The sequence below is a fragment of the Zootoca vivipara genome, chromosome 4 (genome assembly GCF_965207765.1).
Source record: "Zootoca vivipara chromosome 4, rZooViv2.hap1.1, whole genome shotgun sequence".
Lineage (NCBI taxonomy): Eukaryota > Metazoa > Chordata > Lepidosauria > Squamata > Lacertidae > Zootoca > Zootoca vivipara.
In genome coordinates this window covers 88560664-88587707 of record NC_142587.1, presented here as the reverse complement: position 1 = coordinate 88587707, position 27044 = coordinate 88560664, and the positions used below count along the sequence as shown (strand labels likewise).

At 45.7% G+C, this 27044-nt stretch overlaps 1 protein-coding gene across 3 annotated transcripts in view; it reads right to left on the bottom strand.

Moving 5' to 3' along the window:
• The window catches only part of SLC36A4 (solute carrier family 36 member 4), a 96807-nt gene that overhangs the window by 57798 nt on the left and 11965 nt on the right, over window positions 1–27044 (bottom strand). For 2 of the 3 annotated variants that reach the window (XM_060273883.2, XM_060273884.2), the window contains exons 2-8: window positions 25950–26067; window positions 24700–24790; window positions 23419–23507; window positions 22938–23033; window positions 18729–18813; window positions 11934–12158; window positions 1971–2069 (exon numbers count right to left, since the gene is read on the bottom strand). In XM_060273883.2, the coding sequence (XP_060129866.2) occupies window positions 1971–2069; window positions 11934–12158; window positions 18729–18813; window positions 22938–23033; window positions 23419–23507; window positions 24700–24790; window positions 25950–26067 (803 nt within the window). The remainder of the gene's footprint in view (window positions 1–1970; window positions 2070–11933; window positions 12159–18728; window positions 18814–22937; window positions 23034–23418; window positions 23508–24699; window positions 24791–25949; window positions 26068–27044) is intronic. The other variant, XM_088668416.1, reaches the window with a different exon arrangement.

Below are 27044 nucleotides of genomic sequence, written 5' to 3'. Positions count from 1 at the left end.
TACATGTGTAGTACAGATGGAGGCCAAGCCAAGAGCATCAATTTAAAGTCCTGCTCTATCACTGGGCTCCGAAACAGATCTCGCAAGCTTCTGAATGGTCTCAAGGGGTTATTGTAATGATGCCCGGTTGCTTTCTCATGAGTAAGACGCTCCAAACTCTGTGCCTGGTTTTTACAGATTCTTATTACATACATATGTATAAGACAGAGCATCAAAATCCATGACTGTCCTAGTCCGATTCAGAATCTAACCTGCATGTGGATTATCAAATGATCAAGGAATCTCTTACAATGAGGCTATGATTCTATTTGCCTGCTGTTACTGGGCAATTACTAGCTTTCAAGTTTATTACAGGAAGACAGGTATCTCCTGTGGAAGAGCCTGGGTTTTTTCTTTCCTCCTTTCTTTACCTCTCGCCCCAAAACTTCACGCTCATCTCTAGTCTTTGGCCCAAATTCTTTCCAATGTTTTGACTAATAAGTTTCACCTTCCTGCCTCGCTCCCGGCAGAGCGGCATGCCAGAGTCTGAGCCCACCTGAGCTCAGCTGCTCTGGAGACCTTACAGTACCACCAAGCCCCGGCCTGCTATCAGGGAGTCCTAGGGGAGAAACAGCAAACCCTATTCCCTCATTCCAGGAGAGATCTGCAGCCTGCTGTGGAAGCTACAGTTTGGCATCTGCTTCCACCGAGAGAAGGAGAAGCTGGCACAATCTGCTTCCCACCAGATTCTTCCACTCTCGGCCCATGCATTTTTAAGCATGCCATTTTCAGCCCTAAACACTAAAAAAAAACCCACGTCATTCTTAGTAATAATAATAACAATAATTTATTATTTATACCCCACCCATCTGGCTGGGTTTCCCCAGCCACTCTGGGCGGCTTCCAACAGAAGAATAAAATAATCGATTAAAGATTAAAAGCCTCCCTAAACAGGGCTGCCTTCAGATGTCTTCTAAAAATTTGGTAGTTGTTTTTCTCTTTGACATCTGGTGGGAGGGCGTTCCACAGGGCGGGCGCCACCACCGAGAAGGCCCTCTGCCTGGTTCCCTGCAACTTGGCTTCTCGCAACGAGGGAACCATCAGAAGGCCCTCAGTACTGGACCTCAGTGTCCGGGCAGAACGATGGGGGTGGAGACGCTCCTTCAGGTATACTGGACCGAGGCCATTTAGGGCTTTAAAGGTCAGCACCAACACTTTGAATTGTGCTCGGAAACGTACTGGGAGCCTGGATTCTGAACTCGGCGCCACACTCAGGGCTTCTAAGTCATCGCGGCATGCACACAGCACGTGATCTACGCTCAAGGAGCAAAAGACGAGTTAATAACAAATTTGGTAAGTTCACAAAGGTAAGAAAAGGAGGGGACTGGGCAAGGAAAGTTGCCATCCATCTTGCACCCTTAGCATGGCAAGTTGTTGTATACCAGTTCAGGCCATTGGTGGATCTCGTTCATAATCATCTATTTCAGCTGCCATCAGTTCTCCAGGGTTTCATGCAAGGTTTTGCCCCAGCTCTACCCAGAGATGCCTGGGAACTTTTTGCACACAGAGCGCATGCTCTACAACTCAGCTGAAGCCTTTCTCTTAGAATAAAAGCCTCTTGTGCCTTCATGGAAAAGCACTAGCAACAATTTCTAGATCCAGGCTGTCAGTGTTTTGTGGGAGTGATTGAAGTGCATACTGGAAATTTAGGTTTGCACAATCAATACAGATTAAAGCACCCTGCTGACTTGGCACAACACAACCACCGGAAAATTTTTTTTTTTTTTTGCAATAGGGAAATGCACTGAAAATTGTGGGGCGAATCTTCCCTATCAAAGGCACACACAAATTTGGGGGTCTCGTGTACCCTGAAGGACTAGTTCTGGCCACTGGAGTAAAACAGAGGCCAATTCTGTTTTCCCCGAGATGGTGCAGAGATGTGTTTCAACTGCCATTGCCCTAATAGTCTTAAATTCTAAAACGGCACTTACCACTCCTATTCCTTCAAAAGCGAAGACAGCCGTGCCAAAGAAAAGCGGGTACCTCTTCCAATCAGCCACTAGAGGCAGTTTTCGAGGAATGGATAAACCCTGGCAAGAGACATCATAACAAAAACAATATTGACTTTCTGTAGTCCATTATGCCAACCCAATACAAGCCTGTCTGGAGCATTCTGGAGCATTGAAGTTTCTGGACAGACTTCAAGGACAGCCCCACATACTGAGCATTACAGGCATCCAACTTGGAAACTGTGGGATGGAACACTGGGGCAGACAAGTCACAACAGTTCCTAGAGTGTCCACTAACAGGAACTCACCTGGAGGGACACCTGACTACAGGTCAGTTCCTGTTCCCTCAGACATGCAAATGAGTTGGATTAGACAAAAGCCCTAGCCTGCAATCACTCTCTCTCTTAGATACTTCCTCCTTCGATGGGAACACATCTCAAGAGAATCTCCAGTTAGCATGGTTCTCACTCTAGGCCTGCAGCCAAGAGTGAGACCAAATGGAGTCTTACTTTACTAAGTAGTCTCTAGATGTATATGTACTTGTAACTTTTCTAAGCAAGCCTGCCTTTCTGAGATTATGCTGTAACTCAGGATGAAACTGTAAGTAAACTCTATCTTATTTTATAAACACTGTGTTGTGTATTTCTTTTAAGAGGGACAAAGGGGACCTTTGCCAGGAAGTGTAATATTGAACTATAAAGTGTAATATTGTTATAGAGATTCTAGCGAATCTAACGCACATGCTTTGCTGCGCACAAAAGGGGAATGTCACTCTGCTGATATTGGAAGCTTGCTAACACAAGCTTGGATAGGATCTATCTAATAATATATCCTAATCCACATCCCTAACATTCCCATAAAGGGTTATTACGGCCCAGGACTGCGTATTTTTGTGTATTTTTGAAGGATTGCTTTGGATTGTGACTTTGAACTGAGTAGGATTTTTTCAGTTAGAACTTCCTGGTAAGCACATGGTCTATTGTTCTCCAGTGTGCCTAGGGGATTAGCTACCCCTCCCCTCCCTCAGAGTTTACAGCACTGAGAACTCAGAGGCAGTGAAGATTATTTTGCATTTTGAGATATTTTTAGAGATTTTGATTTTGGAATTTTTGAGAAATTTTTAGAATTTTGAGATTCCAAGATGGCTTTTGCAGATTTTGATAGTGGAGTTAAGCCAGGATTCATGGCTCTAGATGATGACAATTATGTATTTTGGAAACAACGCCTGATAGCATTTTTAGATGCAAGGAATGTTTTGGATGCCATTGAAAAACCTATGCCTACTGGCACAACAGCAGAGGATTTAGCCAAGATAGCAACTTGGAAACGCATGAACAGCGAGGCCAGATACATAATTTTGAGTGGACTTCGCAACAGGCATCTAACATCAGTTAATAGCAAAGATGATGCAGCTAAAATCTTAAAAGATATTGAGCGCAGGTATGGAGCATCTACTAAGAACTCCTACAGGAATTTGATGAGCAAATTAACTGCGCTGAGGATGAATTCAAGAGAAGAATTCACTGACCATATCAGCAAATTTAGTGAAATTGTTCAGAGGATTGATCTTACTCCTAAAGCCCTTGATGAAGAAACAAAGGTTTCATTTTTGATAGCATCTCTAGGACCAAGCTTCAGTTCATTCAAGAGTTGCATGGATCACAAAAAGGACCTGACTTTTGAAGAACTGATTGATCATTTGAGAGAGGAATGCAGAGATTACCTTGATTCTTTAGAAAGGAATACAGGGAGAAAGGACACTAATTATGCTTCCAAGCATTTTCAAAGGTCCAGACAAACGCCAAAGGAAATAATTTGCTTTAACTGCAATTTAAAAGGGCACATGGCGAAGGAATGCCGGGCACCTAGGAATAAATCCCGCCCCTTTCCACCAAAAGGCGAAAAGAAGGGGGGTCGTGGGCGTGCAATGATATTGCAAGAAAGAAATGTAGCTTTCCAGAGCTGTGAAGGAAAGCGCAATAAGTGGCTTCTGGACAGTGCAGCAAGCAGCCACTTCTGTTACAAAAGGGAATATTTCAATGAAATAGACAATAATAAACAGTCTGAGATTGAAATTGCTGATGGAAATGTTATAAAGTCAATAGGTGCAGGATCTTTGAACTTGAATTTCAAAGTGAACAATGAGTCTTTTGATACTACAGTGAGTAATGTTAAGTATGCACCAAAGCTGAACTGTAATCTAATAAGTGTGTCTAGCTTGGACAAGAAAGGTTTTGAAATTATATTTAAAAATGGACAATGCAATGTGATAAAAGATGGTGAAGTGTTTATTCAAGCCAAACTAATCAATGATGTGTATGAGATTGATATTTCAGAGAATGAGTCTGCAAGGGTTGCACAACCCAGCAGAAAGGATCAACCAGATCTGGAACTCTGGCACAAAAGGCTTGGACACAGGGATACCAACCTTATCCTGAAAATGCAGAAGGAAAATCTGGTAAAAGGTCTACAGGTAAAGAATTGCAGTACACCAATGCCAAACTGTACAACTTGCATAACTGAAAAGGCAGTCAAGCCTTCCTTCCCACGTTGTACAGAGAAGAGAAGCACAAAAGTCATGGACACTGTTCATACTGACCTATGTGGTCCGCTGAATGTACCTTCCCTAGGAAACAATAAGTACATTCTGATATTTATAGATGACTTCTCAAGATATTGTGTTGGATATTTTCTAGAGGAAAAGAGTCAGACACCGGAATTGTTCAAACTGTACTTAAACATGGTGAAGAACAAATTCCAGAGAGCTCCTTCCACCTTAATTTCGGATAATGGTGGAGAGTTTTGCTCACGGCAGATGAAGGCCATCATGGCACAAGAAGGCATAGCACATGTAACTACAGTTGCTTACACGCCTCAACAGAACTCCATTGCTGAGAGAAAGTTTAGGTCTATTATGGAGATGACAAGGTGCATGTTAAAAGAGGCCAACTTGTCACAGAAGCTATGGGGTGAAGCGGCGAATACGGCGATTTATTTGCAAAACAGATTGCCTACAAAGGGTGCAGAACGCACACCATTTGAACTTTGGCACGGGAGAGTCCCAAGTCTGCAGCACATACGTGTGTTTGGAAGTGTCTGTTATTACCACGTGCCCAAAGAGCGCAGACACAAGCTTGACTCCAGAGCAAAAGCAGGTATCCTGGTTGGATATGCTCCTGGAGGAAAGGGATATAGAGTTCTAGATCCAAAGAGTGGCAGAGTAGACCCATACCATGTGGTTCATTTTGATGAACTAGGAAAGTTTGATACAAAGAACACTGTTATTGACTGTTCTAGAGAGTCACCAGATGAAGAGTTTATAAGTTTTCCTTTAGCACAAGGAACTAATATACCTTCTAGTGTCACAACACCCCCTACAGGCGACACCCCAGAAGACGCAGAGGTCCAGACCCCTGGCGGCACCAGAGACGAAGAGGAGGAGCTGTACGTGGACATGCCAGCGTTGGAGGAGGATGAGGATGCTGATGCGGTTGCACAACCAGAGGTCAGATGCTCATCCAGAACCAACAAGGGCGTTCCGCCACTACGACTGTCCTACTTTGCAGGGTCGGCGTCTCCACCAGAACCTTCCACTTGGGAAGAGGTAGAGCAGATGCCAGCCACCGAAGCCAGTCTCTGGAGGAAAGCCGCGCAGGAGGAGATTGACGCACTGCACAAGAACAAGACCTGGACACTCACAGAATTACCTGCTGGTAAGAAAGCAATTGGGAGCAAATGGGTGTTCAAGGTTAAAAGGGGTTCAGAAGGGGAGGTGCAACGTTACAAAGCAAGACTAGTGGCACAAGGTTTTTCACAGCAATATGGCCACGACTATGACCAAGTCTTTGCACCGACAGTGAGATACAGTAGCGTAAGATTACTTTTAAGCATCGCAGCATCTAAAGGGATGGAGGTGAAACACATCGATATAGCTACTGCGTTTTTGCATGGGGAAATTTCTGAAGAAATTTACATGAAGCAGCCTAAAGGTTTTATAAAGCCAAATGAGGCACATTTGGTTTGCAAGCTTCAAAAGGCACTGTATGGTTTAAAACAAGCAGCCAGAGCCTGGAACTTGAAATTGCATGGAATGCTGGTGAAACTTGGGTACAAGCAAGGTGAAGCTGACAAGTGTTTGTACACTAAGCAGAGTAATGGACAATTTTCTTATATTCTTGCCTTCGTTGACGACCTTTTAATCGCAACGTCAAATGACAGGGATTATAAAAATGTAGTCCAGCACCTCAACAAGGAAGTGCAAGTGAAGGAATTAGGACCAGTTGAGTATTACCTCGGGATTCAAGTGGAAAGAGAACAGGATGGTTCATTTCTACTCAATCAGAAGCAAAAGATAATTGAACTGTTGGAGAGTATGCAATTGCAGGATGCAAAACCCGTCGACACCCCGATGGCTACAGACTTCTTAAAGAACCAAGAGGATTCGAAGCTGCTGCCAAACAACACAGAGTATCGTTCAGCAATTGGTAAACTTTTGTATTTAGTTACCACATGCAGACCTGATTTAGCCAATGCAGTAGGGATTCTCAGCAGGAAAGTGAGTAGTCCCACTGAGCATGATTGGGTTGGTGTGAAGAGGGTGGTTCGATATCTTAAGGGTACAATGGATTGTAAATTAAAGTTACCAGCTGTCAGTGACCCTAAGCTCATTGGGTACACTGATGCTGACTGGGCGGGTGATAATTCTGATTATAAATCCACAAGCGGGCATGTCTTTATGTATGGGGGCGGAGCTATCACATGGGGCAGTTATAAACAGAAATGTATAGCTTTATCGTCTACAGAATCGGAATATGTTGCGGCTACAGAAGCGTGCAGAGAGATTTCCTGGCTGGACCAACTCCTAACAGACTTTGGCGTGGAGAGAAAGGAACCTATAAGCCTGCTGGAGGACAACCAAAGCTGTCTAAAGCTGGCGCAGAATGAGAAGTTCCTAGCACGCTCAAAACACATTGGGGTCAGGTACCACTACGTTCGCCAGATGATACAAGATGGACTTGTCGAACTGTCGTACTGCTGCACATCGGAGATGACAGCAGACATCCTAACAAAACCCCTGCCAAGACAGAGTTTCCAGAACCTGCGTGTCAAGCTGGGACTCTTGGGTGGTTGAATAAAGTTGCTTATGTTTTGTTTCGTATGTAATGAATGTTGTGAATTGCCTGAGAAGGGGTTTGTGGGATGGAACACTGGGGCAGACAAGTCACAACAGTTCCTAGAGTGTCCACTAACAGGAACTCACCTGGAGGGACACCTGACTACAGGTCAGTTCCTGTTCCCTCAGACATGCAAATGAGTTGGATTAGACAAAAGCCCTAGCCTGCAATCACTCTCTCTCTTAGATACTTCCTCCTTCGATGGGAACACATCTCAAGAGAATCTCCAGTTAGCATGGTTCTCACTCTAGGCCTGCAGCCAAGAGTGAGACCAAATGGAGTCTTACTTTACTAAGTAGTCTCTAGATGTATATGTACTTGTAACTTTTCTAAGCAAGCCTGCCTTTCTGAGATTATGCTGTAACTCAGGATGAAACTGTAAGTAAACTCTATCTTATTTTATAAACACTGTGTTGTGTATTTCTTTTAAGAGGGACAAAGGGGACCTTTGCCAGGAAGTGTAATATTGAACTATAAAGTGTAATATTGTTATAGAGATTCTAGCGAATCTAACGCACATGCTTTGCAGCGCACAAAAGGGGAATGTCACTCTGCTGATATTGGAAGCTTGCTAACACAAGCTTGGATAGGATCTATCTAATAATATATCCTAATCCACATCCCTAACATTCCCATAGAAACGACTACGGTCGCAGCCCTAAGCATGTCTTCTCAGAAGTACAATACCACTGGATTCAATCGTGCTTACTCGATACGATATGATAATCTTTACTGCCACTGTCCTGTGCAGAACAACAAAATTACGTGCCCAATAGTAAGTGACTTCTGGGAAAAGATTTATAATGAAATGAAGAAGGTGTTGAAAAGCACATTTGTCAAAAAAAACCAGAAGCATTTCTATTGGGCATAATAGGCAAAGAGATCCCAAAGAGAAATGTAAAAAAATTTATGTATGCCACAGCAGCGGCTAGAATGTTATTAGCAAAGAACTGGAAATCCCATGAAATACCAACAATCGACGACTGGCAGATGAAGATGATGGAGTTTATGGAACTGGCTGAGATGACCGGAAGAATCCGTAACCGGGGGGAAGAAGCGACAGAAGTAGAATGGAAAGATTTTAAGATGTATTTAAAAATATATGCAAAAGTTATATATTAAGATCAGAATTAGGTCAAAATTAAACTGTGGAAATGAGGAATATGTTATGTGTATGATGCAAAATAAGATTATATGAGGTGATTATATTGGTATAGAAATTGCTAAAATGATGCATGCTAGTGAACCACAGTGGACGGGAGCCCGAGGAGGTCCCTTTATAAAATGTGAGACGAAAATTAGGAATAAGTATTTGCTTTTTTTGCTTTTTGTTTTTTCTTTTTCTTTTAGTGTCCTTATTGTAATGTATTTTTCTATTTTTCTGTTTGTGTAAAAATGCAATAAAAATTATTACTAAAAAAAAGAACAACAAAATTGAACTTCTACATCAAACTTACAACCATCAGCCTACTATTTAAAAAAAAAATACGTATCGACTCGCTACCCATCCCACCTATACATAATTAACCCCCTAAAAAACTCTAATACCCCTCCTGATTTACCCCCTAAAACTCTGATGCCCCATAACTGAATACAGACCCTCCCTCACAGACTGCCTTTCGCTGCATTCAAAATCGAAATCGCTCTTGGATAGAAGCTATTTCTTTATGACCCTATACCTCCTTCCAGAAGGCAGAAGCTGAAGGAGATCATTTCCTGGGTGCACACTATCCTGCACAATATCTGCAGCTTTCTTATAGCACCTGGAGGCATAGATTTGATCCAAAGTAGGAAGAGTGCACCCAAATTATCCTGTCCGCAGTCTTTACGACCCTGGACAGCGCTGTTCTTTCCCCAACCGTGCAACTCCCAAACCACACAGACAGACCATAGGTTAATACACTTTCTACAGTAGAGTGGTAAAATGCCCTCAGCAGGTCCTTTGAGAGATTGTTTTTCCGGAGGATTCTCAGAAAGTATAGCCTCTTCTGTGCTCTCTTCATCAGGTCTTTGCTATTTGCTCCCCATGTTGGATCATCTCTCAACTCCATTCCCAGAAATCGAAACACTGAGGCCTGTTGCACACACTTCCCCTCGATATTAAGTGGTTGAATATTCAATGTGCATTTCCTAAAATCCACAATTACCTCTTTTGTTTTCTTTAAATTAAGGAATATTGTTTTCCCTGCACCACTCCACCAACTGCTCAACTTCCTTCCTATAGACCGCCCCCCCTCTCCAGCCGTAATTAGACCAACCACCATTGTATTATCTATATTACTCCCCAAGGAAGCAGAGCTAGGATTGCAGCCTAAGGTATGAATAACTGAAGTTAGCCCCGATTTATCCAGGAAACTAGATACAAGTAGGTAAGAGGCAAATCTGGACATCTTCTAGGTGCGTTAGTAGGTGGGAAACTACTGAATATGTGTGGAAGAGCTGGGCCATTTGAGTGCACTAGCACAGCCCAATGGCAAAAAATCTCCACTGTTGGAGGACGGAAGCTTCTGAATACCAGCTGCAAGGAACTGCGACTGGGGGGAAGTGCTATTACGCTCAGGTTCTGTTGCAAGTTTCCCATAGCCATCTCATTGGCGAGAACAAGATGCATGGGTCACTGGTCTGATCCAGCAGCCAGGTTTTTCTTATGTGGAGTCATTTAGTACCAGTATACCAAAATTATACTCTACATAGGCTGGGTGATATCTGGTTTTCAACATCATGATATATCACCAGCTAAACATCGCGATACAGTCATACCTTGGTTGTCGAACGCCTTGGTACTCATCTACTTTGGCTCCCGAACGCTGCAAACCCAGAAGTAAGTGTTCTGATTTGCAAATGTTTTTTTGGAAGCCGACACGGCTTCCGCGGCTTCTGATTGAGTGCCGGAAGCTCCTGCAGCAAATCAGAAGCCACACCTTGGTTGTCGAATGTTTTCAGAAGTCGAAGGGACTTCCGGAAAGGATTCCGTTCGACATCCAAAGTACGACGGTATACAAACATATCACAACGTCTGAAAGAAGGATGTAACTATCAAGAGGCGAATGGGCAACTACTACTACTTAGGGGTCTAAAACCGATACATTTTACTTATCTTTAACACAAAGCTTTCCAAACTGTGTGTTGTGACCTGTTAGTGTGTCTGCTGCAGTGTGTAGGTGTGTCGGACGAACACTCCTCCCGGGGCTGGAAAGGGGTTAGTTTAACCTCTGGTTTGCTAGTAAAACTGAATTACTGCGGTGCAAAATGATGCGTGTCTAAAAAGTGTGTCACCAACATGAAATGTTTGGAAAGCTCTGCTTTAACGTATTGTTACAACTGTTATTTTATAGTACACAGCAACAGGGGCAGCAGGAATCATGAGAGAAGCGATGACTGGCTTCACGGTTTTTCCCATACTGTATCACACTTTTTTACAAAGCACACACACACATTGCGATTCGCTATGTATCGCCATGTCAAATATTATGAAACCGATATCCACTATGTGGATTTCAAACCATTTTGGGGCAATGTATCAATACATCGCCCGGCACTACTCTACCTAGACTGGTAGCATCCATACCAAATGCTTGGGTTCGGCGCATGCCAGGTTTGTGTTCTACCTGTTAAAAACGCCCAACTATAATTGGGGAGTGGGGCAGGGGGGTTCCTGTGCAAGGCAAGAAGCACACAATCTTGTGGTTGAAATCTTGGGCCCCTTAAGGCTCGCTAATGGACAAGTCAGCATTGCCCCTTAAAAATGCACAAAGAAAAAGGTAATTGCCCTGTATTTCCTAAGTAATGGAAATGTGGTGGTGAATCACGATGACCTTTAAACAGATGAGTGAATCTGAACAAGTCGGCTAAAAGGTCGTTGTCATTCAGCGGTGTTGGTTCTGGCTAGCCACCGGATGCATCACTCAGAACTGTCAGCTCCTCTTGTTGTTTTCACTAATCTCCATCCACCCCCTAACCCACACACAACATGGGGCTGAAAGTTTCATTACACATATGCAATGAAGATGGGCTGGGAATTAAGCCGAGACTTTTTCAGTTGCAGGAGACAAGGCTATTGATCAGAAGCTGCTAGTCACAATGGCTACTGAGTGCTTCCAGGATAAGAGGCGGCATGGTTCTGAATGCCAGTTCCTTGGGAACAGCAGCAAGGCAAGGCTATTCCCTTCATGCCCTGCTTGCTGTGGTCTGAACCAGTGAGCCTCTTGGGCTTGCCGATCGGAAAGGTCGGCGGTTCAAATCCCCACGACGGGGTGAGCTCCTGTTGCTCTATCCCAGCACCTGCCAACCTAGCAGTTCGAAAGCATGCCAGTGCAAGTAGATAAATAGGTACTGCTGTGGCGGGAAGGTAAATGGCATCTCCGTGCACTCTGGTTTCCATTACGGTGTCCCGCTGCACCAGAAGCGGTTTAGTCATGCTGGCCACATGACCCGGAAAGCTGTCTGTGGACAAACACCGGCTCCCTCGGCCTGAAACCGAGATGAGCACTGCAACCCCATAGTCACCTTTGACTGGACTTAACTGTCCAGGGGCCCGTTACCTTTTACCTTTCTACCTGCCATCTGGTTGGCCAGATGTGGGGAAAGGAAGAGTGGACTGGATCAGCCTTTGCTCGCAGCCCGCAGGGCTCTTCACACCTAGCTCTGTGTATGCTTCCAGCTAAAGCAATCCCAAAATGGATTATCACCCGTGAGGCAAAGCGCAGCCCCCCCAAGTGTGACGCTGGGAGGAAGAAAAGAAAAATGAGTGCAGAAGCAGGTCCTTACTCACCTGGATAACATATTGATAAATGATTACAAGACTGATGGCCATGGCTATGTTTGCGAGAAGTGAGAGCACAGACAGACTCCGAAGATCGCGGATGAAGACCAAGAGGATAGTAAAAGGGAGAAAACACAGCATATATATTCGCAGGTCAATAGTCCTTTTGTCCGAGGGGCCACTGATTCCTGTGGCGTTCGCACCAGATTTATTTCCAACAATCCCTTCGTGAACCTGCAAGAAACAATACGGGTTATTTTTAAATGACTGAAATTAGCACGGGTTGTAGTTTCAAAATGAGGGAAATGCCTTGTCTTCCCAGGAGAGGGCACCTTTATGTTCAGCTCTTAAGACCAGGGGTCGGCAACCTAAGGCCCATGGACCACAAGCGGCCCATGGGGGTTGTTTAACCGGCCCATGGACACGCTGCCACCCACTCCGTTGGCTCCCATGCACGGAGCAGAGCGGGGACCGGCTTCCGCGATGCTGGCTGGCTTCCCATTGGCTGCAGGAAGCTCCTGCAGCCAATGGGAAGCTGCGCACACCTCCTCCGCACCGGACAGAGCGGCGGAAATAGTGTTTGCGCATGCGTGTGTGCGTGCGCACTCCAGCCCATCTGTGGGACCGTGAACCAGCCCAAGCCACAAAAACTTTGCCGACCCCTGTCTTAGACCTCCTTTATGCCAATTAGCTATCAGGGTAAGCTAAAGGTGCTAGTTCTGGTGTATAAAGCCCTGTAGTTTGGGGAGGGATACCTGAAACATCATCTCACCCCTTAAATACCCAATCCATCACTGACAAGCTGCAGCCTTTTCGTTTTCTGCACAGTTGCCATACAACCAAAGAAATCTTGGTCAATCAAAGCGAGTTTTTGCCTGTGAAACCTGCACACATTTGATTCTGGACAATAAAAACAAGTTCCGAAGGAGGAAAGCGTGCAGTGTTTTGACACATGCATCCCAGACCAGGCGGCACCTTAGGAGAGGCATTAGCTCCTGTGGATGAGTGCCTCTGAGATAGCCTTCCCCATCTTGGTGTGCTACAGATGTCTGGAACAAAACAGCAAGCATTGGCTGGTTCAGCTGATGAGAGCTGCCATCCAAAAGTATCAGGAGAGCACCAGGATGGGAGAATGCTCTTCTAAGACATTAAAACTTTCCGGTAGCAGACACCAGGCATGTGTGTATGTGAATAACGATTCTCTGAAATAATGATCATCAGGGTGCAGAAATGGGAATCGTTTTTTAAATGTCAGCCGTGTAAAAATAACATGCTGCCCATGATACCTTTCATTCATTAAAAAGCTTTTTTTATGATCAACCAGTATCAGTTAACAGTCAACTTTAAAAGGTTCAAGCCCCACATTGGGTGAAAGATTCCTGCATTGCATGATCCGAACAGCTGAGGGGGAAGTGGGCAAAGAGGCAGAGTTCCCACCTCCGCTCTGTTTAAAGGGGGTGAGGCCCTGCCCCCTAGCCGACCTTATTGGTCAGCCTGAGCGTGACGTGTGCGGGAACTCCCTGCACGTGAGGGGCTGGGCTCCCAACCCCATCGCGAGAGTGCAGAAGGGTCCCGCCCACAACACCACCTCCGTTGGGATGCGGAAGTGGTTTTCCTGCATTGCATGGGGTTGGAACGAAGATGACCCTCGTGGTCTCTTCCAAACTTCTCGTTGCCTGCTCCAAAGACAGCAGCTCAAACAGCTTTGAATGCTTGATGTTTTATTATGCTTTTTGTATTTGTTGGAAGCTGCCCAAGGTGGCTGGGGCAACCCAGTAAGATGGGCGGGGTACAAATAATATTGTTGCTGCTGCTGCTGTTAAGCAAAATGGTTGCACTTCACTAACTTCAAGGATGCCATGTTACATGACGGGCAAAATATCCGATTTGCCAATTGCAGCACAGCCAGGACTGAAAAGCAGACAGCCTGAACAGAGACACACACGCAGGAAGTTAACAAAACAACCATGAAAGAGCAACCCACCGCCTCCTCGTTCTCCCACATTTCGTCTGGGGCTGAGCAAGTTTACTGCTGATTGTGATAAGATGATTGGTAGACGTGTGACTCATCTTCTGCCTAACCTAGTCTCCTTCGCAATGTCAGACTCAATATCATCAGCCTCTCCAACCACTCGCTCACCATCACTTTGAAGCAATGGCAATTTCCTCCAGTGCGTCACATCACAGGGTTAGTCATGTCGGGCCAGGCCATGGTAAACATTATCCCACTCTCCCCACACAGAAGAAGAAGAAGAAGAAGAAGAAGAAGAAGAAGAAGAAGAAGACGACAACGAAGAGGGGTTTGGATTTGATATCCCGCTTTATCACTACCCGAAGGAGTCTCAAAGTGGCTAACATTCTCCTTTCCCTTCCTCTCCCACAACAAACACTCTGTGAGGTGAGTGGGGCTGAGAGACTTCAGAGAAGTGTGACTAGTCCAAGGTCACCATGTGGAGGAGCAGGGACGCGAACCCGGTTCACCAGATTAGGAGTCTACCACTCTTAACCACTACACTACACTACACCACACATAGTCAGAAATAACTTGACAAAACAATGCTTCCAACATAGTGATTTCGTCATGCAAGATTGTCGTCCATGCAATAGTCTTGCTGTCCTCAACACTGTCAAAAAAGAGGGCTTTCTTTTTTCACATGACTTACACCAAACATTATACTTAAAAGCTTACATGCAGTCTGTGCAGTTGTACCGCCTAAGGTAGTCAATGGCGGTAAGAGCAAAAGAAGCCTGCAAATAATGCAAACAACCCAACAGGCAGGCAGCCCTAAGACTGGCTCTCAAGTAGGGTTGTGGACAAGTTGCAGGAAAGGCTCTGAAGGAGCTCAACACTCATGAAAGGTAGCAACATCCTTCCCAAACAAACCAATGGCAAAAAGGAGAGCAGAGATGGCTTTCCGAAGCCGCTGGGGTAGCTTATGGAAGCTTGGAGCAACATTCAGATGAATAATGAATTGCTATTAGTATTAATAGGTGTGCGCAGCCTTCACTCTCGGGCAGCTCCGAAGTACAGCAGAATACTGCAGGACACTGCCTGAAGAACAGAAATGAGACAGCGGCTTGGTAGCAAAAGAGCCCTTGCTCGTACAAAGTGGGGGTCTCCAATTCCCCTCGTCCCCCAACTGCAGCCCCTTGATCTGTGTTGTTAGCACACCCTTGCAGAAAGTCCCTCGGACTTCCAGAGGGACCACTTTTCAGGGGGCACCCAAGGCTGCAGCAGGAAAGGGTGAGTCTAGAGAGCCCCACTGCGTAAGTGTAACTCTGTCTGTGGTTCTTATTCAAGTCAGTAATGGCAGCAGCATCAAAAGGAAGACCACAAGTGCTATAGAGAAAGATGTGGGGGGGAGAGGGAGGGAGGGAGAGGGAGAGGGAGAGGGAGAGAGGGAGAGAGGGAGGGAGGGAGGGAGAGAGGGAGAGAGGGAGAGAGGGAGAGAGGGAGAGGGAGAGGGAGAGGGAGAGGGAGAGAGAGAGAGAGAGAGAGAGAGAGAGGGAGAGGGAGAGGGAGAGGGAGAGAGAGAGAGAGAGAGAAGGCATGATGCTTTGCTTGACACAAATAATCCTGGGGTGGGTCTGCAGAACATGGCGCGTAGCCAAACTACAGAATTCACTCCTGCAAGCTGCAGTGATGGCTGCCAGCTTGGATGGCTTTGAAAGAGGATTAGACAAATTTGCAGAGGAAATAGCTGTCAATTCACAGCTAGGTTCCCGCTCCACTGTTAAGACGCAGCATGCCTCCAAACACCAGGTACGGGGATTTGCAGGTGTGGAGAGTGCTGTCATGCTCAGGCCCTGCCAGTGGGCTTCTCGTGGGCATCTGCCTGGCCACAGTGAGAACAGACTGCTGGCCTAGATGGACCTTTGACCTGACCCAGCTGGGCTCTTCATGTGGAACTACAGATATGTGCACCTGGCCATTTTTCCCATGTGCCCCAAGTGTTTCCGCATCAGTAATGAATTCGGGGGAAAGTTGGGTGGATGTGATCTTGGTTCCTGGGTAGGAATTAATTTGGGGAAATAAGGTGACTTCTTCTAATCTAGACCAGGCACCCCCAAACTGCAGCCCTCCAGATGTTTTGGCCTACAACTCCCATGATCCCTAGCTAACAGGAGCAGTGGTCAGGGATGATGGGAATTGTAGTCCAAAACATCTGGAGGGCCGAAGTTTGGGGATGCCTGATCGAGACCAATGTTTCCCAATGTTGGGTCTTCAGCTGTTTCCGGACTACAACTCCCATCATCCCTTGCTAGCTAGACCAGTGGTCAGGGATGGTGGGAATTGTAGTCTGAAAACAGCTGGAGATCCAAGGTTAGGAAACACTGATCTAGACATAAGCTGGGAGCAAAGAAGGGGGGGAAACTGAATTGATTTTGGAGCAGAACCTATTGGGAAATAAACAGAGGAGGAAATGAAGAGGAAGCAACTTGGGACAATGTGGGTCTTAGTACCCATCTCCAACTTCTGCAGTGAAGCGGTCTGTTTGTTGTCAGAGAATAGATTTATCTCTGGTGTGTGTTTCTCTGGCCATCTACTGAAGGCAAATGAGCATAATGATCACAAATCCAATACTGGGGTGGGGTGTCAACAACTTGCTTGGGGTCGATTTGCAGAGGTAGCCGTTTAGTTTGCCTTTGGCGACAGTTTTCATTTCAAATTTCCAACTATACATACAAATCAGCATTCAGATTTTATGAAAATGAAGTCTTTAGGCCTGTGCCCAAAATACTGCAAAGACCTAGCAACACTCTTGACTGCTTGGGTGGGAACAGCTGGTGAAAGGGCCCACTCTGCTCCCTCTTATTCTTTGCAAGTAATCAGCAACTGCCGCTGCTTACCTTCTCAACACAAAAGGAAAATGGAAAAGGAACAGCTTAACGCTTAAGCCAAGCTGAAGATGCTGTTCAGAAGAACAACACAGACAGTTTTCACCGGTGTTACATGTGGGCGTACGCAACAGCTCTTTTGAACAGCAGGTGTAAGAAGCAGCCAGAGCTAAGCTGTACCCACAAATTTCAGTGCAGTTGCCACAGCAAGAAACAAAGGAGGCCAAATTGTAGGGCATTTTTATGAAAATTGCAGGACATTCAGGCCTCACCTTCGTCAGCCTCCCAACCATGGTTTGATGATCGGGAACAAGCCATGTGCTCAAAGCGCTCCCCCCTCCCCTTCAAGTTCTCACCAGGGCTGGGCAATATATCGCCCAAAACTGGTTTGTACACCATATTGTGAATCGGTTGCATGATTTCTGACCTGGCAATAGATCGCAAACAATGACATGTTTGTGTGTGTTTGTGTGTGCTAAGCCAAAATCACAATGCGAGAAAAACCGTGAAGCCAGCCAGTGCCTCTACATAGCTCCATCCTTATTTCAGACATGGAAGTATATCGGTATATCGCCATGTTTAGCTGGTGATATATTGCAATGTTGAAAACCAGGAATCACCCAGCCCTTGTTCTCCATTTATAACAGTCCCCTCCTTTTGTGTTGCATTTCAGATTATAAGCTCCTTGGGGCAGGATCCTATCCTCTACTACTTTACAAAGGTCCATGTCCAATAATTGTTTCATTATTACTCGCTGGTGTTTAGTTTTACTGTTTACTATTAGATTCTGATGGATTGTTTAATGTTGGTTTGTTTGATATAATTTGTTTACTGTAAAGTTATTGTGACTTTTTTACTATTCCTATTAATGCTGGGTGTTTTATTATGTGTTTGTATGTGCTGGAAGCTGCCCAGAGTAGCCTGGGGCAACCCAGTCAGATGGGCGGGGTATAAATATTAATAATAATAATTAATGGCACTGTATAAAGGAAGAGGAGGAGGAGGAGCAGCCTGGTTACTCAATCAGGCCCAAAAGCCCAACTAGTTCAGTATCCTGTGGTCATCTTGAGCACAGTAACAATTCCCAGAAACAGGTATTCAGAAGCAACACCCTTTCCATTACTCCCTCCTTCCAGTACATCAGAGAAAGCCGAAGGAAGAGAGTAATTCCTCAGACATTACAGGTTCACCATGCATTTGCTTTGCAAACAGAAGAGTCTCTACCAGCACGCGGAAGTTCATTGCGGAGGAAGGCGGCACCCATGGTTTCGAATAGAGATACTGTGACACAAGGGACGTGGAACAGCAATTTACATTTTTTTTTTACTATGGGTAGTTTACTGTGGTTGACAAGTGCACACTGGAAAAAAAAGTTTTCCCTTTAAGAAATAGAATTACATTTACTGTAATAGCCATTCTGATAGCTAGCCCTTTGGCTCCCCCTACAGAGTCAATATTCCATAACAGCAAATCTTCTGACATGAATACGAACTGTCCAGTCTTATCCATGCTGACTGGCAGTGGCTCTCCAGAGTCTCACAGAGGAGTCTTTTCCCAGCCCTCGAGATACAAAGAACTGAACTTGGGATCTTTGGCTTGCAAAGAACATCCCCTTTCACTATGCTATGGCTTCCGAGTAAAACATGAACTGGATTGAACTGGCGGCGACTTTTCTCAGGTGGGCCTTTTCAGCAGTGGCCCCTCATTTGTGGGATGCCTTCCTGGCGTGCTGTACCTTTATCAGGAGGAATTCGAAAACATTCCTGTCTACCCAGGGATTGGATGGCTGAAGAATACTTTCCCTAGCAACCCCAAGATCACTGGAGGAAATAATGTTTCCAGTTGTAACAGCTTTCAGAATGTGTTTGGTTTTGTTTTTTCAAATTCCGCATCCTTTTTTTAACCCTGGGCTCCTTCAGGAAGACAGGTGCAATATCAATTCCATGGATAAATTTATTTGCTTACTTGTTTCACGTTTTCTGCCAAGAACACGATATAAACGCTGCAGAAGCCCAGCTGTGTAATCACAAGGAAGAAGTCCACAACATATCTGCAGTGGCGCAACGAGAGAAAACTCAAGTTAACTAGTGTTTAACTGCGGGGAGGCAAAGATTTGGAGGTCACATCCAATGCACTGAGGAGTTGTATGCAATCAAATGAAGCTTTTCCTGCAAAACAGCAATTTGCTACCTTCCTTCTGGAGCGCCTACACTGACTAGGCAACGTACATAAAATCAAAATACAGTGGTGCCTCGCTAGACGAATTTAATTCGTTCCACAGGTCTTTTCTTATAACGAAAAATTCGTCTATCGAATCCCATAGGAATGCATTGAATTTTTATTTATTTATTTATTTATTTGCCCATAGGAACGCATTAATTGAATTTCAATGCATTCCTATGGGAAACCGCGATTTGCTAGACGAATTTTTCATAGAATGCATTCGTCTAGCGAGGCAACCTCTACTAGAAAAATTCTTTCGTTAAGCAGAAATTTCGTCAAGCAGGGCATTCGTTAAGCGAGGCACCACTGTATAGTGGTGGGAAAATCTTCCCTTTTTTTCTTTCTCTTTTTAAGGAAGGGAAATGGAAACAGACCAGTTAGTCAGTGCAAGGACAGAGATATGTTTCTCTTAAAACAGGCATTAAATCCAGGTTGACGTCGAGCTTTCCTAAACCTGTTAGTACTCCCTGAACCACAAGGATCAAAGTGTTCAGTGAAGTCTCCAGGCAGATTTCACACCCGCGCAAGAGAGACCGTTGATGGGTTGGTGTTGTGCACATTTGATTAACAGGGCAAATCAGGGCAAATACAGGGCAAATTACAGGGCAAATACAGGGCAAATTTACAGGGCAAATTTACAGGGCAAATCAGACAGGGACGACTCAGCAGAAGGCCTGGGAGCAAACAGGGGTGCAGCAGTGCTAAAGCAAAGCTATGCAGACCTCAGTGGATGAATTAGAGATCACTGGGAGTCTTCAAAAGGGAGAGTGGGGAGAATACAAGCATGGTGGGAGCAACACTTGGGTGATGTTTCCAATCTCTGATTCAGAATTTGGGAAATCTTTACCCATTTTTAGCATGTGAAATTTCAAGCATGAGTGTGATAGACAGGATGTTCAGCTTGGACCAGAAACACACGTACACTGTTCCAAATTCCTTGGAGAGGGTGGAGGAATGGATATATTATGAATTCATTCTGGGTCCATGCCAGAAGTATATAAAAGATGTGCTGATCAGTTCATCAGTTCATCAGTTCATCGAGCTAATGAGTAGTCGTGCAGAACCGGTTAAGCAAACCCACATGATAGATGCTAATACAATTTACTTTGAAACTTTTTTTTTTAAAGGTACTGGCGATATGAATCTTGGATTCTGTAACTTGTCCTGAGTCATCACAACAGGCTCGCTTCAGCCCATGTTGATATAAAGCAGCCCTCCCCGGTTGTCAGGGCTGTACTGAGGAGGAATGGTGGGAGCCACCCCCTCCCCCTAATCCAGTTGCAACCCTTCAAGGACCCCACTTCAGTACGGAGCAGTCAGATTCAGAATACATCCACTCTCTGCTCGCCCCTGCTTTCCATTCCCAGAGCCATACGATTCAGTAATTGGGGCATGCTAGATACTGGATAGCTCAGTCGGTAGAGCATGAGACTCTTGATCTCGGGGGTTGTGGGTTCAAGCCCCACCTTGGGCAAAAAGATTCCTGCATTTCAGGGGGGCTGGACTAGATGACCCATGTGGTCCCTTCCAACTGTACCGTTCTATGATTCTAGGTCACAGCGCCACAGTGCCTGCAATAACAATATCACTTTTGCCGGCGTTTGCATCAGTAGGCTGTGAATGCCAACTCCATTACCTAAAATGCATCTGCATTTGATTAAAGGTAAAGTGACTAAGGGACCCAGGTGGCGCTGTGGTTAAACCACTGAGCCTAGGGCTTGCTGATCAGTGACGGGGTGAGCTCCCGTTGCTTGGTCCCAGCTCCTGCCAACCTAGCAGTTCGAAAGCACGTCAAAATGCAAGTAGATAAATAGGAACCGCTACAGCGGAAAGGTAAACGGTGTTTCCATGTGCTGCTCTGGTTTGCCAGAAGCGGCTTTGTCATGCTGGCCACATGACCTGGAAGCTATACGCCGGCTCCCTCGGCCAATAATGCGAGATGAGCGCGCAACCCCAGAGTCGGTCACGACTGGACCTAATGGTCAGGGGTCCCTTTACCTTTACCTTTACCTAAAGTGACTAGGTTATCGTGATCCGTGGAGATCTTGAAGGATGCCTTTTTTGGGGACAAAAGAGCCTGGGGATTTTGCCTACATTAAACTTACGCCTCCCCCCAATACCCTGTTTCCCCTTTTTTAATACATAGTCATAAAGTAAGCCATGGCAGGGTTTTTAAGGATTTGAGAAATATAAGACATACCCCGAAAATAAGCCATACTTCCACGCCGCGGAAACCAACCCCCACAGGCACCTCCACTCACAGAGTCACTCCATGCGGCCGGCACTGCAGGAGCGCGATCAGCTGTGAAGCGGCGCTCCAAGAGCGTCCCTACTGCTTCCGTGCTTGCCGCCACCGCTGGGCTCACTGCTTCTTCCTTGCCTGGCCCAGCCAAGGAGCTTGGAGCGCCCTGCAGCAGCGGGCGGAGCGCCTGAGCCAGCGGCCTCCGCCTGGCCTGGTCAAAGACGCCTGCCGCCCCGCCACCCGGAACCAGTGGCTGCTGCAGCACCGAGCACTCAAGAGAGCCCAGCGGCGCCCTGAGCCATAAATACCATACCGGCAATAAAAAAATAAGACACCCCACCGAAACTAAGCCACCCTGTGTTTTTTTGAGGAAAAAAAGTTATAAGACGATGTCTTAAAAAAGGGGAAACACGGTACCTATTTTTTTTTTATGAAACCAGCAACACAACACCACCTATATGAGCTGCAAAATTCCCTTCCAACACGTAAGGGCACCTTCATTACATAACTTTAGCAAACTACGAAACATGTCTTTATCCTGGCCTTCGAAGCCTGTGATTCATAATTTTTCATACCCACCCTAGCCTTCTGATTGTAAAAGGTTTTATCTGAGACACTTTATGCCGCTCGAGTCAGGAAGAGAGCAGAGAGAATTGCTGTAGACCCTTCGCATCCTGGTCATCACCTGTTTGATTTACTCCCATCCGGACGTCGGTACAGGACTCTATATACAAAAACATCTAAGCACAGGAATAGCATTTTTCCTTGTGCCATCAAATTGTTGAATCTGTAGTTGTGGGCGGAAGGGAGGCCAGTTGGTGGTATGGGGTCTTTTCGCTGTGCTGTTGTATTGTGAGGGGAACAGTGTTTGTATGAGGTACGTTTTTTCTTTACATTGCAATGTAGTCGAAGCAAAATTCCAAGTATGGTTGATACTTGGCCAATAAATTATTCTATTCTATTCTATTCTATTCTATTCTGATCGGAACATTATATTTTTGCACCCCCTCCTTATGGTGAAGGGTAGGCAAGAAACCGAATAATAGCAATAATTTAATACCGTAGCAACGGTGTAGATTCTGTGTACTGTTATTTATCTACAGTGGTGCCTCGCTTAACGAATGCCCTGCTTAACGAAATTTCCGCTTAACGAAAGGTTTTTTCTAGCGGAGGTTGCCTCACTAGACGAATTCGTTTTATGAAAAATTCATCTAGCGAATCGCGGTTTCCCATAGGAATGCATTGAAATTCAATTAATGCGTTCCTATGGGCAAAAGAAAATTCAAAAAAAAATTCAATGCATTCCTATGGGATTCGCTAGACGAATTTTTCATTATAAGAAAAGACCCGTGGAACGAATTAAATTCGTCTAGCGAGGCACCACTGTACTGCGTTCTCATCCTATGGGATAGCTCAGTTGGTAGAGCATGAGACTCTTAATCCCAGGGTCATGGGTTCGAGTTCCGTGTCAGACAAGAAGATTCCTGCATTGCAGGGGGTTGGACAAGATGACCCTCAGGGGTCCCTTCCAACTTCCCTTCCAATTCTATGATTCTATCCTACTTTTCAGGAAATGACTGCCTCCCAAAGCAACTCATATTGGTATTGAAGGGCTCTACAATCAGACTTAAGAACTGAAAAGGAAAATGCAAGGAGAGTGGAGGGTGATAGAGGAGGGAGATCAGTTTCAAATTCTTGTAGAAGCTTACCTTCCCCAAGAAGCTCGTTTCTGCAATACGTTAAAGGGACCCACTTCCATTGCATAGCTAACTGTGTCGCTATACCCTAAGGTAGTTTTTTTCAATCTAGCATGAACGAGAAAAGAAAATACTGATTATTTCCCAACTACTGTACGGTTATTGAACAAGATGCAACTTTGCAGAAATGAGTTTCGCCTTGCTTTAAAAAAAAAAAAAGCACTCAGCCAGCAAACAAAGTCCAAATTGACTAACATGCATTTCAAATTAAGCAGGTTAATTGAAATGGGGCCATCGAGAACGGATAATGCCAAGAAATGCAGATAAAGCCAGCCCCAGCCATATGGCCACTGCAGCACACTCTGAAGTTATATATAAGCCTCCTTCCAAGAAACCGAGAAGTAAACTAAGGAAGGTATCTTGCAAAGTGGAGGGGAGGCAGGTTTTGACTTCCCTTAAGCCGTCGACAAGCTGAATCAGTTCCAGCGCTTACCTTTGGGATAGGTAATGGCTGCATCGCACCAAAATGTGCATGCAGTGGATGGATACAATCCCAATGAACAAAAGACTGAATGGCCCAAGCTGTGTGGAAGAGGGAAACACAGGCACAGTAAGAAGAACTGCTTCCCAGGACACACACCCTCCAGCCACACCCCTTCTAGCCACGCCCTCTCCTAGGACACACCTCTTCCAGCCACGCCCTCTCCCCAGGACACACACCCCTTCCAGCCACACCTTCTCCCCAGACCACCACCCCTTACTGGCCCTGTTTGAGTGCTTTTCATCTGGCTGAAATGTGTCTAATAATGCTTCTTGCTTTTCTGAATGGAGGATAGAGAGGGTGTGTGTGTGTGTGTGTGTGTGTGTGTGTGTGTGTGTGAGAGAGAGAGAGAGAGAGAGAGAGAGAGAGAGAGAGAGAGAGACTAGACCAGGCACCCCCAAACTGCAGCCCTCCAGATGTTTTGGCCTACAACTCCCATGATCCCTAGTTAACAGGACCAGTGGTCAGGGAGCATGGGAATTGTAGTCCAAAACAATCTGGAGGGCCCGAAGATTGGGGATGCCTGGACTAGACTGTTATACTAAGGTAAAACCCGCATTCATTGCTCTGCCCGTTTTTACTCAGGCCGACCACCGTCATGTGGCCTCTGAAAGCTTGCACAGAAAGGAATGCGGCCCTCAGACTTGAGAACGATTCCCCACCACTGTCCGAAAGAGTTTAATGGGAGGGCGCCTTTGCTTGCAAGCCCATAACCCTGTATGCCAACAGCAAACTCAATTCCTCCGGGTGCCGATCCGGACGTTGCCAAAACGGCACCATCCACACATGGCCAGCAGGCTTGGGAGTGACCCAAAGGTTTGCAGAAGAAGAACAAGAAGTATTTCAGGCGGAAACCCAAGGGGACACACACACACAAAAAAAACAGACAACGGCCACCAAACGCAGCCCAGTGGTGACTGAGCATACTCTGTAGCCGTGGAATGCTCCCTGGCTATTGGGAGGGGAACAGAATACGCTGGAAAAGTGCCTCGAACCCGGATCAGTGTGACTCCACACTGCAGCGCTTTGGGTTGCGTGACTCCTAATCCGAGTAGACCCAAGCGAACCGTGCGTGTTAATTTCAATGGGTGTGTTCCAAGTAGGACTAACACTAGGTGCAACCCTTTTTTTTGCAGGACCCATTTGGGGACTGCTAACGCACAGCTGTCAACAGCAAAATCTAAACAGGACGTTCCCCCCCTCACCGGAACTCGGAACTGATGAGCCACTTACCAGAAGGCCTGCGTTTTTCATTGCAAGCGGGAGGCCTAGAAGTCCAGTTCCAATGTTTCCTTTGAGGAGATGAGTGAGTGTCTGTACAAACCTAAAAATTAGAGAGAGGGGGAGAAACCAACACCTGTAAACTAGGACAATGTAAAACAACTAGAACACATGTGCCCCAGAGGATAGGTCTTCCCTGCAGCTACAGGGAAGATGGGGGGCACAAAGGAATTTTATTTTATTTCATGATTTCAACAATTAAATTTAAGAGTAATGTAATTGAAAGCCGGTGTGGTATAGTGTCAGACTAGGCACTGGGAGAGCAGGGTTCAAATCCCCCCAACTCAACCATAAAGCTCACTGGGGGACCTTGGGCCAGTCACACACCCTCAGCCCAACCTACCTCATAGGGTTGTTGTGAGGATTAAATGAGGAGGGAGAGAACTACGTATCCCAACCCTGAGCTCCTTTGAGAAGAAGGTGGAATATATAAATGCAATAAATATGTTGTATTTTATATACGTACTAGCTGGCCCGGCCACGCATTGCTGTAGCTCATCCCTGTGACTGCCCCCACCCTGTTCCGACCCATGACCTATTCTGCCCCCTCCTCCCCCCCCCACCCCCTGGCTCATCCCTGTGATTGGCTCCACCCTGTCCCGACTCATGACCTATCCCGGCCCCTTGGCCCAGTCTGCAAAGCTGAGCCGAGATGGTGTGGAGAGGGAAGGTTTCCTAGCTGCAGTACCAGTGTAGCCGTCACTAGAGGGCGCTGTTTTGCAACCTCTCCTGTGCTCCCAGCATCCCCGGCTGTCTGAGTTCGGGAACAGTGGGTTTTACCTGCTTTACCTGCCATAGGTGTGACATCTATCTACGCAACCTGTATATGGTCACTCGCATATTCGCTTGGGACATTGTGTCCAAATTTGAACGCAATCAGTCAAGCGGTTTCGGAGAAAAGTGGAGACTAACCCACATGCCCAGTTTACATTTATAGATAGATAGATAGATAGATACAGTGGTACCTCTACTTACAAATAACTCTACTTACGAATGTTTCTACTTACGAATGGAGCTCCGTCCGCCATCTTGGATGCGGTTTAGATAGGGTTGCTTCGACTTACAATTTTGTTCTCCCAATGCATTCCTATGGGATTCGACTTACATTTTTTTCGACTTACAAATGTGCGTTCAGAACGCATTAAATTCGTAAGTAGAGGTACCACTGTACGTGTTTTCTTAAGTAGAAATATGGTACTTACGAAATGCTCTCCGGGTTATCAAGTTGATACTTCTTCTCTGGCGGCAGCAATTCATTTTCATTCTCGTCTTCGCTGTCCGAATTCTGCTCTGCTATTAAAGGCTTCATTACTTCCAGATCTATTAAAACATGAGGGAGAGAAGGAAGGACCCAATATGTTTTGAGATCGTCAAGTTGTTCATCCTGCCAGAAATGTTCTTCAGGCAGCGCAGGAAGCCGCGATGGCCACCAACGTGGGTGGCTTTGAAAAAGGATTATATGCAAGTTTGTGGATTATAAGACTGCCAATGGCTATTAGCCACAATGGTTTCAAGGTAGATGACATTCCCAGCCCTGCCTAGAGATGCCAAGGATCGAACTGGGGAACTTCTGCATGCAAAGCAGATGCTCTACCACTGAGTTGCAACCATTCTCATTATGCTAGGCACTTTCTCACAAAACAGGGGGAGACTTTCTCAGCCATGGCCCCTCATCATGCCATCCCACCCACCAGCTGACCTGGAACCAACTATGGCATCATTTGGAACCAGGCAAAGCTTTCTGTTTACACTGGCTTATCATCATACAGCTGGCTGCACTTTTTCGTACGATCCATACCTCTGAATTTTATAGGATATTTTCAACTGGTGCTTTTCGCTATTTGACTTGCTACCATTTCTTTTTATTGCTTCTGTTATAACCCAAAGTCGACATTTTTTTTCTGATGGGAAGCTTAAATAAAATGAGCAGTGCAGACTCTTGGGTTCCAAATGTTCTTAAACTACAACTCTCATCAGCCCTGACCACTGGTCCTGCTAGGGATTATGGGACTTGTAGTCCAAAAACTCCTGGGGACTCAAGGTTTAAAAACAGGTTTCGTACCTCATCTGCTCTTTGGATAAACTAGGCCATCACCCTCTTTATTACAGGGAAGCCAATGTGGTTCTTTCCAGATTTTGCTGGACTACAAGTCCCATCAACCCTGTCCATTCAGCATGACAGTTGGGAGCTTATGCATAGCTGCCAAGTACCCCGTTTTCCCCGGGGAAACCCCGTTTTTACTTACCTTTTCCCGGTGATCCCCCGTATCACTTCGTCTCCCGTTTTTCTCCGTTAT